Genomic DNA, 15509 nt, shown 5'->3' on the forward strand with positions numbered 1-15509 from the left:
TTAAGAAATTGAACATATACTGAACATGGATTTACAAACAATTGACGATTTATCAAGGTAGGTGTTTGGCTGACTTCAATCCAACCATGACTGAGCTAATGCTATTCACTTGTAATCTAGAGTCTGATTTTCATGAATTAAAATATTAAACCTAAATTATTTTTTAAGTGAATTTCAATAAACATATTGCCGTAACTTTCTGTAGGCTAGACAGCTGGACCAGACATATTTATATCGACCCTACCTCTGCACAATACCTTGAAAATACTTAATATGAGCACAGCTGAAAAATGTTACTAGAATATTCTGATGTGTGTGATATAGTGCGAGTCATGAAGAATGTAGCTGGCCTACTTCGGCTGATAGACGAAAGTTTAATAACCTGTATTACTTTCATATAATTTTACAAACTGCCTCTACTTTTTATATTGTTGACTTTCAACTGCCACTGGTTGGTGAGATAAACAGGTATATTATATACATGAATATTCATTTTAGTTAATGTTTAACTCCAAAATAAGTAGAAAGACATACTTGCAAAAGTACTTTCAACACGTTTGGAATTCACTCTCAGATTCGCTAGAAGGTGAAAGTGGCTGTTCAATCTTCACATGTTAAATGAAGGCAACGTCAACACAAGTGCCCGTCCATTTAATTTTTGGTAACATGGAATTATATAGTCTACATAGAAGCATTAGAAAGCACGATATTGATTTACATAATGCCAATCATTTCATACGTAATCTATTTCATGTCTCTTTAGAAAATGTATATCATTATATATTTACTGGTAAATACGGTAGTAAACAGTTTCAAAATCCAAATGATGTCTACAAACCAATGACTACAATTAGTTTCTTATAGAGATCACTTGATGTGTTAGCAAACGGTGGCATTCGCCTATTTGTCTTGCTGCCAACATATATTAAAGCCAAATTATACCAGGATCATTAATATTTATCTCTATATTTCTCTCATACCCGTATTGCTTGAATGACTTTCACTTGTATGAAACCATATCAATTCAGTGCCGCTATCTATTTAAATTCTGCTCCATTATATTGGAATGGAGTACTCTAATGTATAAGAACATATAACCCGACCCCATTTGTCAACATTTATGGCAATAAAACGTGTTTAAACATAGATTAAGGCCTCTACTTTAAGCTTCACTAACTTAGATATTAATTCACTGAGTCAGCTTTTTGTTTGTTATCGGCAGTGAGGTCATATATTTTCTGCGTGCAAGACTCTTGGTTACTACAAAATATCGCAAGCCATACTGGCTTACGTTTATTTCATTTGTCATGCACTCAGATGTTCCATTAGAATGACTCACGTCTAGGCCAAGTCGAGATGTGCATATAGGGACTTGGTATACACATTTCTAGTTCCTGTTTTAAGAACAGTCTGTGGAATCCTTTTCTTATCAGAATTTATAGTTGTGTAAAAATAAAATTAGAGAGGAATTATTTATTTCAATTATTCATTGGAATTGCTAAGTGAGTATTAACTTTGGATTAATATATTATTTTGGGATTAATGTGAGTTCATCCAAACGCCACTATGAATTGCACGACTGTTGTATAACAAAGCATTCAAGATTATTGTAATTCTTTTGGAAAATGTTATGTTTTCTGGCTTATGATAGGGCATTTAGGATTATTTGGGATACAATTTATAATATTGTAAGTGTCTGTTAATTTTTACCTCTTTTTATTTCAAGTAAATGTGTTCATAATCGATTGTTGTTCTGAATTTTTATTCAGATTGACAGATCATGATACTAAGATGTTGCAGTTAGAGAGAGCATGTTGTTCGCTTTAAGATTCCGTTTTTCAGGAAAATAAATCTACCAACTGTAACGGCTGAAACAAATACAACAAATCACAGTTTACATGTCCTTTTGCATGAGACTCATTTTAACAAACGATTCGGATGTTATGGCACTCTCCCTCTCTCATATTCATATTGTATAATGCTAATCACAGATTTATGTATCTTATTTGTGTCACGTTGCTGGAAAAATCGCAGATGCCACACACACGCACACACACACACACACACACACACACATATATATATATATCTTTAATATTTAATTCGTCTAAGTGTCTTTGATGTGGTTGTTGAATATCGCCTGTGATTTCCGTACTGACATGAATGAAAATTCATACTGAGGGAAAAAACGAACCAGAGAATGACCAGCAAATGTTAAACCAGAGTAGTGAATGGGGGCGATTCAGCGTCAATGGGAATTAGCATTAAAAACCACCCTGGGCCTGTTTAGCGTCAAGGGAAATTTAACATGGGAAAAAATCGTGAGCCTGTTTAGCGTCAAGGGAATTTAACATGGGGAATAAATCGTGGGCCTGTTTAGCGTCAAGGGGAATTGAACATGGGAATAAATCGTGGGACTGTTTAGCGACAAGGGAAATTTATCATGGGAATATATTTATAGGTCTGTCTAGCGACAAGGGGAATTTAACATGGTGGGACTGATACAATAGTACAAGCCTGAAATTTATGTATAAAGCAATACCAAGACCTGAAAGTTTGCTGGAGGTGTTCAAAAAGTTGTATAATTGTAATGATGCTATAAATAGCTATAAATATATTCCTATGATAAATTTCCCTTGTCGCTAGACAGGCCCAAAATATATTCCCATGTTAATTTTCCCTTGTCGCTAGACAGGCCCACCATGTTAAATTTCCATGTTCCATTCCCCTTGACGCTATACAGGCCTACGATCTATTCCCATGATAAATTTCCCTTGACGCTATACAGGCCCACGATCTATTCCCATGTTCAATTTCCCTTGACGCTATACAGACCCACCATGTTCAATTTCCCTTGACGCTATACAGGCCCACGATCTATTCCCATGTTCAATTTCCCTTGACGCTATACAGACCCACCATGTTCAATTTCCCTTGACGCTATACAGGCCGACGATTTATTCCCATGTTCAATTCCCCTTGACGCTATACAAACCCACGATTTATTCCCATGTTCAATTCCCCTTGACGCTAAACAGTCCCACGATTTATTCCCATGTTCAATTCCCCTTGACGCTAAACAGGCCCACGATTCATTCCCCATGTTAAATTCCCTTGACGCTAAACAGGTCCAGGGTGGTTTTTAATGCTAATTCCCATTGACGCTGAATCGCCCCCATTCACTACTAACCAGTCAAGACAGTTTAAAGAGACCAGACCGTATTCAATCAAAACTGAGAGATTCAAATTTAGGGCGGATTATATGCAAGCAAGCCGTTATGTTTGAATGAAATTCATTTTGTAATCAGTACATTTGTGAACCTCCCCAAGGGAGAATCAAAGCAACGTTAGAGCCATTAGACTGTACTCCGAGCGGCCTACTTTGGCACTCGGTAAGGGGGAAAAGGAATTCTCGTAGAATTCGAGGCTGGATTGCAAACAAATGCTTTTTAAAGTAATGTATATTCGCCTGAATATTTGTACTACTTTCATAAATAGGAAATTTAAGATTGATACAATATTATGTATAGTAGATTGTTATACTGAAATTTAACCGTATCATTTACTATTAGGTTTTATCGCAATGCATAATTGAATTCATTAGTGAATTTTGTAGGACTTTTTCATGCTACCAGTAAATGACTATATACTTGCGAATTATGCCGAGTTAGTCATTGTTCAACTTATATGGCATTTATATATTTGTAGTGTCTTTTATGACTCGTAGGGTGGAAAATACACATGATTGATATTGATGATGATCTGTTATTATACTTAGAAGTCAACAATTAGGGATGTGTATGCAATAACTCCTTAATAATTCTATTATTATAGCACTGTTATTATAGAACAAAGTGTGTATGGAATACTTAAATGATAGTGCGTGAGTTGACCTGTTAATGTATTCGCCATTATTCTGAAAAATGATGAGTGAGAGGGTAGTGAATGTATCATTTGAGTAGAGTAAGAGACCAGACTATACATTCCTTCTAATTGTACACTCGACACGATGCTTTCCGGGTGAGAGTGAGACGCTCGCCACACAAGAGTGGGAAAAAACGTGGATGAGACGCGAAGAGCGTGTGGAAGACGCCATATGGACGTCAGACGTTGGGGGCGTAGGTGCAGGGTCGGATGTGACACGTGATCGGAAGCACCGTAAGTACCAGGAGAGAAAATTAGCAAGGGTACCGGAGTACCAAAGACGACAGAAGGAGTGACAGATGAGTAACCGAGTAAACATCGGAAAGTAAACCCTGTCTCTCTTAAGACTGTTAAATGCATGTGATCTTTTTTGGCGACTTGTAATAGGTCATTGATTGTAATAGTTTCAAAAATTGAGATTGAGAAATTGACACGGGATGTATTGAATTTGTTACATTTTCTTAAATTGTTTAATATTTCCACCTTGAATATATATATATATATATATAACTGTGGTCGCCAAGCTTTTTAAATTTGGGGTCCCGAGTGGCCGAGTGGTCTAAAGCGCTCTCCGTTACGGATCACTGCCATCTCACCTCTGTCTGCGTGGGTTCGAGTCTTGGATTCAGCCAATGTGGGTATGTGAGAAAGCTTGCTATTAGCTTCTCGTGGGTCGGTGGTTCTTTCCGGGGTTTTCTCGGGTTCTTCCTCCACCATTAATACTGGCCGTCATGTATAGCCTATCGTGTGCTGAAAAATGGCGTTAAACCCTAAAACAACAACAACAACAACAACTTTTTAAATTTTAATTGTCCATCTTTCTCCAGTATTAGAGCTAATAACGTAGGAATCATGTGACAATTAGTATTACACTCCTGTATCACTGAGCTCTTTATCTAGGATCGTATAGAACCAATTTTCACCCTTGTAGAGTGTCCGGCCATTTGAGTAAAACAGACCTAGATTTTTGAGTTTCTTTCTTTCTTTTCTTTAGCTGCCACCATTGATCAGATGTAAGATTCGTATTAGATAGCACGTGTCAGCGTGAGCAATACCACCTTGATTACAATGGATTAGTCATGGGTATACGCAGTGCCACCTTGATCACAATGAATTAGTCATGGATGTAAGCAGTACCACCTTGATTACAATAAATTAGTCATGGATGTAAGCAGTACCACCTTGATTACAATGGATTAGCTGCGGATGTAAACATTACCACCTTGATCACAATGGATTAGACGTGCGTGTATATTTAGAGCTGTACAAAACTTCATTCAACCGAAACGATTGTTTTAGTCTTGAACTGTTCCAGGAAATATCTTGAGCTTACTGGACATAAGAAAGTTAGTCTTGCGTAGTCTTTGGCATGCAGCATGACCTGAAAGTTAGAGAAGCTTATGTTTTAGCATATTAGCCCGACATTCTCCAACGCCGACATCCACTGACATTTATCTCTGTATTTGCGTCTCTCTACCTACCTGTATGTCTGTCTGTCTGTCAAACACCCACACTCACGCACACACACAACAGTACCACTAAACAACACTTCCAGTTAAAAATACTGTTTTACCTTTTAAATTGGATATCAGAGATAGAGTCTGCATTGAGCACCGTTCTGATTTGACGTCGCATAACTGTTCTTATCGCCTCAATCAGATTGATTTACGTTATATATTCCTTGGCAATGACTACTGTAGACGTTTGGCAAGATTTACTGACCAGCTTGGACTGTAAACTTTTATTTTACATTTTTTACATTTCAGTTATGTAGAGAAAATACAAGAAAGTGTTCGGTTTACAAACAAGGATGACATGCACTTTCCTTATGTTCATTTCGCTTAGCCATGCGATTCTACTTGTAATACAAGACACCATGCTTCGAATAGATAATGCAGAAATATAAACAGGTGACAGGTTACCACATTCTGGCGTTTAAACTCATGACGGTGAACGACGTATTGATATTAAAGGTATGTATTAATGCTCGACGTCACGGATAGCTATTGCACAAGAGTGCCTGCGCACGCATTGCTTGTGTAAATTGAATTGCATCTCTCCATTGTTGTGTAGCATATTATTTAAATCTTGAAAATATATTTTAATTTACAGATATAATTTTGCTGCATTGATTTTGCTGTAGTTTTAGAGAAATATGAAATAAATAGACGAATAAGAAGGTTTTTCAAGTAGAACTTTGTTAAAATGATATGCGTTGCCATAACATATGGCATCGCGGGAGTAATGTTTGTCCCCGCCTCCACTGGTCACGCCATAATTCATGTATTACTGATGTTATGTATTAAAATGACATACATACATACATACATACACACACACAGAGACACACACACATACATACATACATACATACATACATACATACATACTACATACATACATACACACAGACACACACACACACACATACATACATACATGCATACATACATACATACATACATACATACATACACACACACAGAGACACACACACATACACACATACATACATACACACACACACACACACACACATACATACATACATACATACATACATACATACATACATACATACATACATACATACGTACATATATACTTGTGAATCTCGCGTATTTTCAGGATATTATTTTGAACATAATTATAATCATAGCCTAAAGGTAGATATTTTATGTAAAGTCAATATTTAAACATTTTTCCTAAGTCAAAATACATTCGGACGTGAGTGGGCTTTATTGTATTGCTGTCTACATATTAAATTGATTTAGTAGTAAAATATTATACGAGATATAGCTTTTGGACCCTAATATTAGTATGTCATATACCTACACGAGTTGATTGGTGTAATAGCAACTATACTTACTGTAATTCCCTTGTTAAATTTTGAATTAGTATTGACGTAGCAATACTCGAGATGACGGTATAAACACGATTATACTCGCTAGCACATCGATGTCGCAGTATGCGTTTTTGTAATCACGCACGTGAAATGTTGGATAATAAGGGCTATGCTCGTCACAACATCGATCTCAAGATTTACCTTGTTCTTGCCGCCTCAATACACGAGAAGGTTGGTGTCTCGCTAGAACTTTCCATGTTGATGTTTACGTTATTGTCGTATGTATACACGAGAAGGTTGCTGTAAAGAACAATTATACTTTTGTATCCGTTGAATTTTTTTCATTAATTTCTATTAATATTTGTATCATTATTCCGAATAACAAAATCAGGAAAAAGTGCTCTGTTTAGTTAATACCAGCACCCAATGTCGGCAAATTTACAAAAAAAAGCATAACATACGAGGTTTATATTTATCTATAACATGTACCTATATGGAACGTCCACTTGGGTGATAGGGCTCCAGCTATCATTCTGGAGGTTTGGCTATCGAGTCCATTTCATACAAGTCATATTTCTGCATGTGACATATACATATACATATGTAATGTTTAAATATTTAATTTTATCAATTATATTTGCAACACACAGTCTTGTCGCGTGATTGCAATCATATAGTTATTTATTAATATGAAGATACTCTTTGTGCATATCACCCACTTTAGCTTCCTTTGTCTCAGCCCACCTACTTGTTCTAAATCAGGACGGCTTGATCAGATAAGATTCTATTATTTACCAAATGACATTTCATGTACAATGCACGGACACTGTCTCAACGACTGACGGGAAAATGAGAGGTAAATCAGACTATATTACTTTTTATAGTACAAACCGTGCAAAGCAAAGGGACTCAATCGTAAGGCTCTTGAATTCATATGCTTCATTGTGTAGTAAAAGGCAAAATCATTAGTTGATAACATAATATGTATAATTCAGGTTTCATTATGGTTTAACGACCGCATTCATAGAGGCCTAGGGTATAATAGTATAAACAAAATATATTTAAATAACCCAAATTCATATGTGATTTCATGATATCTGTATGAGCTGTTGTAGTTGTAGTAATAGCAGTTGTAATAGTAGGTGTAGTAGTAGTAGGAGTAGCAGCAGTAGTGAAAAATAGTTTTGGGGAGGGCCTCGATGGTGAACAACTTGATAGATGAGTCACACCACACATCTGCTTGCGTGAATCCGAATCACAGCCCGGCGAACATCATCATCATCATCATCATCATCATCATCATCTTCTTCTTCTTCTTCTTATTATTATTATTATTATTATTATTATTATTATTGTTGTTGTTGCTGTTGTTGTTGTTGCTAGTAGTAGTGGTAGAAGTAGTAGTAGTAGAAATAGTTGAAACAGCGCTTTTGATTGTACATGATTGAAGTACGTACACACATTTAAAACTGGTCTCTCCATTCTGAAGGAAAAATGAAAACTGAGAACAAAGTAAATCGCCTACTGCTTGAAAGAAATCTTGCCGAGAATCCATACTAATTTGAATTGTTATCTTTACTGACAACACAATATGGTCGTTATCGACTAACATTCTTTTATTGCAGCTAATGTTCTATGATCTCCTACGGAAACGTACGAAATGCGAAAATTGTCAATAGTCTGTCTGTTGAGAAAGACAAAAAGCACAATAACTCGAAGTTCTTTTTTATGTTTCGCAGTAAAGTCCTTGTTGAAACGGGAAACTATAATCATAACAACGGAGCACATATATAAATGTAAAATGTAACGAATTGAAGGGAAAACGAGTTTAATTAATCACCCACAGGATATACGTGAGAGGGAACAGTACTTCATTACACACATATGAATATATGCCATTTTATATGGCCAAAGCTCGTGCATCCGATCCATTACACGTGGATTCCTGGTATATGACGCTTGCTAAAGCAACATCATCCGCTCCACTACAGTATTGGCTCCAGCTGAAAGCAACTACTTCATTCAGATTAATGGTTACATTTACATGGGTATATATTTGGTTATAATCGAACCTGCCTCTATGCACAATGTCAAATTCCACATATAAGTTTATCTAATTCAGCATTGCATACAGCCTTGCTTTTTTCGATTCGCGATATAGACATAATGCCAACCCTTATATTGAATGACGTACAATTCACGGTACAATTTCTAGCACTGGTCGATTTATTTGGCTTGCAACGTGTAATAAATATTTTATCACAAGGTAGCACTTGTTCAGAACACTGTTTAGGGTATAAGCGACATGTGCAATTGCAAACTTCTGACGCGGAACCAACATGCGCAATATAAAAATTCATTAAAGGTTTGAACCTATTCTATTACGATCAAAAAGGGATTTTTGGACAGCTATAAACGAAAACAAGACGTGCGAATATCATTCACTAGACGTTACAAGTCAATTGAAGTTCATAGCATATGCAGATTTTGTACCACAATCTGAAAGGTATAGCTATATTTGTCACGTCTGAAGGTCTACATTGGCACAAGTGATGCTCACAGTCGAAAGGCAAACCGTTTCACAATGCAATGATTGTGAAAAATATCGTCTACTAAACAGGTGGATTAATATTCGAAATCGCTTCCATTCATGTCATTTTACCATATCCTGATTGTCTTGATTCCACGTGTCTACTGATAGATTTCTAGCATTGCTTCCTTGGCGACCATTGGTATTTTACTGTCAACATACGGTAAAGTACCTATGGGAGGTGTATATGCCTCACTTCCGTTTCAAGAACACCACAGACTGTAATTCCCAATTCTCAGATATATTCATATGTTAATTTTTAGACAATAATAACGCTGAACAATTCGGATCATAGCCATACGTTAAGAAATTTGGCAGGGAACAATTTAGGAAACTATCCTATACCAGATTACCAGATTAGTCTAAATAGGAATATCAAAGCTCAATGAAGACGGCGGCGTACTGAGGGCCAATGACGCCCGTTGCGATGATGAAGGCCTGAAGGACTTTTGGCAACGCAAGACCCCTGGCGTCCGTAGTTTTGTCGCCACAAGACATCACCCTTTGTCACCGTTAGTACCCTTCTGGATGTGGAATGATACGGATCGGCAACCTGTTGCTAGCGAACATACATACATACATACATACATACATACATACATAAGTAGTAATGTGGGATACTAGAGGGTCTAGGGGATTTTAGTGTTAAAATAGGGTCTTTTTACTATAGGGTCTATGTAAATTTAACATGGGAGTTCAGGATATGTACTATAGGGTGTAGGGGAATTTAACATGGGGAATGGGACTGTTCAGGGTCAAGGGGAAATTTAACATGGATGGGAGTGTAGAGCGTCAAGGGAAATATAACATGGTGGGTCTGTATAGTGTTATGGAACAGGGGAAATTTATAGAACACAGATAATAGACAACAGACATTTTTAAAAAAAAAAAAGAAATGTAGGCATGAAAGGGAATGTCTTTTCGAGGCATTGGAGTGGCCCTGAAAAGGGTCTTTGGGTTTCTTCTTCTTCTTTTAATGTCTTCTATTCCTCCACCAGCTTCTTATTTTCTCTCCTACACTTTTTCTCTTCTTTTCTTTTCTTTCTTCCTCCTTTTTCTTTTTTTTCTCCTCTTTCTGCTTCTCCTCTTCCTCTTTCTTCCTCTTCTCATTTTCTTCTTCCTTTTCAATTTTTTCGTTCCATGCTCTCATCCTTATCCTTTCCTCTTCATCTTTCTTCTCATCCTTTATTTCTTTCAGCAGACCACTGATTATTTCCTTTAGCTTTTTTATGTTGTTGATCTCCATCTTTATTCTATGTGGACTATAAGAATAGCGATCCTCGTCCAGTTTTACTAACATTTGCTCAATCATGCCCAAATTGTCCAAAACGTCTTGTAACTTCTTCATTTTATCAAGGTGGTTCGAAGCCATCTTCTTTTTTATTCTTTGTAGAATGGCTTGAATGACAAATACTATGGGTTCTTATATAAAAAGCGCGGACGTGAAGGAAAACATCCCCTACTTTTGTCGTCTCATATTATATACTATCCTCACACGACAAGCAGCAAAATCAAACCCAAATGTGCTATCCACACACAACAAGCAGCAAAAAGCATAACCATAATCTACGATCCACACAAACGTAAGGTAGCACTTACAAAATCCAATACTCTACCATCCACACACTTCAAGCAGCAAATAAAACATAAACATAATCTACTATCCCCACATACGTACTTGAGCGCTTACAATCTCTCTCTCACACACACACACACACACACAGTCATACCAGGAAAAGAGTGAGTGTTTATTTTCGCATTACTCCACATTCACACATTGGCAAATTGATTACTATTTCTTTTAGAGTATTGGGCAGCCCTTAAAAGGGCTGTTTGTTTTTGAACTCCAGATGCACCGATCTAATGCTGGCACCTCCCTGGCCTGGCACCGCACACGCATCTCCGACTCCAGTCTCCTTGCCAATTCATCCTTGTGACTGGAATCGCAAAAGGGGGATGATTGGCTTCAGAATCCCAATCTTCACTCTCTGGGGCCCTGAAGACTTCCCTCTGTCTGTGCTGAATTCGTGGATGCTGTTGTGGCTGTGTCTGTGGTCGAAGAGGTTGTGCCTGTGGCTGTGGTGTAGATACTGGCTGGGGTGATGTCCTTACCAAGAGTTTCACCTCACTTTTTTGCCTCATTATTCTGTGAGGCAGGATTCCTTTTTTCTTTTCCTCCTCTCCCCTCTGTCTTCTCTCCTCCTCTTCCTTCTTTATCCTTCCCTCTTCGACTATGGCCTCCGCTGCCAGTTCATTAAGTAGGCGCCTGGCATATTCCAGGTGCAAATAGGCCAGGCGCCTCTGGGGTTCTAAAGGTTTTTCAAGTCTGCTGCTTATTTTCTAGTGTTGATCAATCAACAGGGGTAGCCAGACTGCCGAGCGGTTTTCAATTTGTACGAAAAGCGCGAATGTGAAGGAAAACATCCCCTCAGACACAAAACTTATATTACCTAGATTATGACCAAAAACGTGCGGACCTAAAAGAAACACTCACTCACTTTTATATACTACCCATCACTATTCTAAAAATTTTGACAAGCCACTTAAAGAAAATACACACATACACCTTTTTAACCAAGATAAAAAATTCATGTGCTTATACAAGCACTTCTATTTTTTTAAAATTTATCATAGGCAATGGATTGTTATTTCTTTTCGAGAGGTTGGGATAACCCTGAAAAGGGTTGGGGGGATTTTTGTGTGTCAACTTGAGGCTAGGGCAATCTTTTAGGGTCTAAGATGGCGGCCTCCTCTGACGATAGGCTTTCTCCCAGGATAAGGTCTGCTTCTTCGGAAAGAGAAGAAGAACTATTTGGTGTCGATACGACATTCGACAAATCCTCTGTCAGGTTCAGGTTGCTGCTGCTGTTGTTGCTGTTGCTGTTCTCTCTGCTGTTTCTGAAGTCTGTACTTTTCTGTCCATTCTTCTTTCTCCCTGTTAATTTCTTCTCTGAAGAGCTCTTCTATTAGGTCTTCAGTGACTTTCAACATTATAACATTCTCTATCTCTTCAGGCTTTGGGATCAGACTGTGTCTGACACGATGTAAATTCACGTAGGCTTCGTTCAGCTTAGCTAATCTTGAGCACATCTTCGTAGGAGGATGAGTCGACAATGGAAGGTCAGACTGGAGATCATCCCGGTTTTATGGTCAAAGCGCAGACGTGAAGGAAAACATCCCTACACGGTTTTCGAGTCGGAACGTTCAAATACTGTAATGGGAGGGATAGAGAGAAGTCAAAGAGCATGAATCAGGATAGATATAGCCAAACTAACCACAAGGGCATTTTTTCTTCAGAACACAACATTTTTGTTCAAAATCACTTAACACTAACAAGTAACCATAACATTTTAACATTAACCATTCAATTTAACATTAAACATTTTTTTAACAATGACTATCTAATTTAACTAACAAACATTTTTCTCAAATCACTAACACTATTCTGGACAGGGCTGACAACGTTGTGAATGAAATTGTGATTTCCACTGTTGGAAGTCATTAGGCTATTGATGGACACTACGTTTCCTAGCTTGAGACAAAAGATAAGTATAATGGTCACAAAAAAACCGATCTACTTTCACATCGTTTCTAGAAGAAGAACGAGGATCAAAACGAGTCACTAAATGTTCTAAGGAATAGTCCAGGCTCTGATGATGCAGGAAATACACACAATATTGTCCACACACCAAGGAATCTGTGCCTTGTAATTTCACATTATTGAATCGTGTGGTCTGAGCATTTCTTCTCATAAAGTCAATGATATCGTCTTCCAAAGGAGGCAATCCATACGAATCAAAATATTCCACACATCCTTCTTGAGGAAAGTAGACGGCTACCCTGTGGGTTCCTGGGAGATGACTGTCGTCCGTGTTGATCACATAAGCTTGATGGTCTTGCGGTTTGCGATGAGGGAGTTCATCTTTAGCACATACGACAGGATTCCAAGAAGCAGTATACGAACTGTGGTTCAAAAGATAATAAAGTTCCCAGGTATCCATTTATTTGTGTTGTGTTTTTTCTTCACAGGTGATAATAAGTTATCAATTAGATCCTGATTTTCTCTTGGAAAATGTCTGATAAGTAAAAGGCGTTTAGCTCCGACTTCTTACCCTGGTCCAAGAGAATTTCGATGCGACGGATCTCCAGAGGCGTTAATGGAGGAGAAGAATATTTCCGTAAGCCTTTATACCACTGATCCAACACGAATTCTATCTCGATGAGACCCCAAGCTTCGTCCAGATTCTATTTCAATTTTTCTTCTTGACTCAGCATCAGACATTTATCGTATTGAATTTGGCTGGGATGATCGTTTTGACATCCATAGCAATTTTTCTTGATCAATTCCTTCATTTTATCTCCCAGCACTGTAGCAAAACAGGAGACTAAATGGACTTCTTGTTTTAGTCATCGGGATTTCATCATAACTTCGTCGTCTTTGTCTTGAGATTTTTCTTTCATGGTCTCCTCACATTCATGTCCAAAGTTTCTCCACTAGGTAAAGAGGGATAACAGTCTCCCATGGCTTCTAATAATCTAGAATGACTTCTCTCAAATTGTTGATTTCTATCGTATTGTCAAATTCTGCATACAGGAGGACGTTGACCGTCTGGGGTAGAGGATCTGCAAACTGAAGTTCCACACGAATCTGACAGGATTTTATAGGGTGGAAATGTCTCTCGTCGCTGCCTTGGTCGGGAGTGAAATCAAAAGCCCACAAAGCATAGCCTCCTGCATAATCCTCGTACGTAATGCCGTGACTGGTGTTAGTTCCTAACTGTCCCGTGGCTTCGTACAGGGACAAGTACGACGTCAAGTATTTCTTCTTGTCAAAGTCAGATTCGAAAGGTCGGGTACACAAGGTCTTGCCATCGCGACTGACTTCAATCTTGGACACGTCAAAGTGTTGAAAGTGGAAATGATTTTGATTGTGGACTCCGTTGAAGGCTGTATTCTTGACCATACCAAGGATTAAACGTTTGGGTAACTGTCCTTGGAACAGATGATCTTCAATAATAGATCGCTTTCCAGTGGGAATGGTGAAGGTTTTAACTTCCACCCGTCGTATTGGATACTTGGCGGTCGTTCTGCTCAACGTGTGGCTGATGTCGTTTCCCACTTTAGGTAACACTTCCACACGTCGTACGTACAGTCTGGCTTCTTGGATGATGGTTTTGTAATCGGCACTATCAGCCAATAAATGGAAAGCGGTACTGCTACGATTCAGTCTCAAACGGACATTCACCCCGTTCAGCAAATACTTTTCTTGCAACCACTTGTCCAAATGGAAACGATCCATCAGTTCTAAACTCTTTCCCTCTTTGATTTTGTCTCTTCGTTCTACAAATCCTTCCTTGTGTATTTTGCTTGAATCCGTTTCCAATTCGTCAAACTCGCCCGCATCGTCAGTTCCCATATCACACAAGCACTGAGATGAGTGTTCTTGGCGTCTATTCCGTACGTCAAGAGATTTTCCAGATAGGTACGATAAGGGTAAGTATCCATGCTGCTACGGACTAATTTGTTATTCAAGTACAAGTCCACTCCACCAAACAAGGAATGCATGAAATTGTTGACGGGAGCTACTTTCTCGTCATCTATAGCACTTCCAGTCTTATCTGGAATTTTGACTTTCAAATACAAGTAACTGATGTTCAGATCGATGTAATCCTCAGGTTGCCCTTTGATTTCAAACTCGACGGGAGCGGAATCCGTCAAAGAGGAGACGGGATGAAATTCCACCCATTGGGATTCTTGCATCGTCATCATGGTCGGGGGCATGGCAAACAGATCCAGTTCCGACTTGGAACAGGCGCAAGACTCTCGGTGGATCACTTTTTGCTGTTTCTCAATATTTTAATAATCAAAAATGTATAAGTTTCGAACGGTTCTTCTTTTCTTTGTCCTTCTAGCTTTAGAAGTGTGAAGTCTGGTGAAAGGGTGTTTTCTTCGTCGTCTCTTTCTGCCTTGTCCTTGCTGTGGCTTCAGGGAAGTAGGAATGCCTGACTCGGTAGTGTTCAGGGCATTCATAGGTGTTTCTCGTCGGCCCAAAAGGTCTTTGCCCGTTTGCAACAAGACATTTTTACCTGCCCTCAAGAAGGCTTCTTTAGGGCTTTGTTCGTCAATGATGAGATTTTGGAGAAATTCTTT

General features: G+C 38.3%; 1 protein-coding gene across 1 annotated transcript in view; it reads left to right on the forward strand.

Annotated features, from left to right (window-relative positions):
• The first annotated feature begins 7553 nt into the window (after window positions 1-7553).
• Window positions 7554-15509, forward strand: part of LOC149793803 (uncharacterized) — a 58278-nt gene continuing 50322 nt past the window's right edge. The window contains exon 1 of the mRNA XM_089966464.1: window positions 7554-7625. Within this exon, the coding sequence (XP_089822590.1) occupies window positions 7568-7625 (58 nt within the window). The 5' untranslated portion in view covers window positions 7554-7567. The remainder of the gene's footprint in view (window positions 7626-15509) is intronic.

Source organism: Sinohyriopsis cumingii, chromosome 8 (assembly GCF_028554795.1).
Source record: "Sinohyriopsis cumingii isolate HCF-2022 chromosome 8, ASM2855479v2, whole genome shotgun sequence".
Classification (NCBI taxonomy): domain Eukaryota; kingdom Metazoa; phylum Mollusca; class Bivalvia; order Unionida; family Unionidae; genus Sinohyriopsis; species Sinohyriopsis cumingii.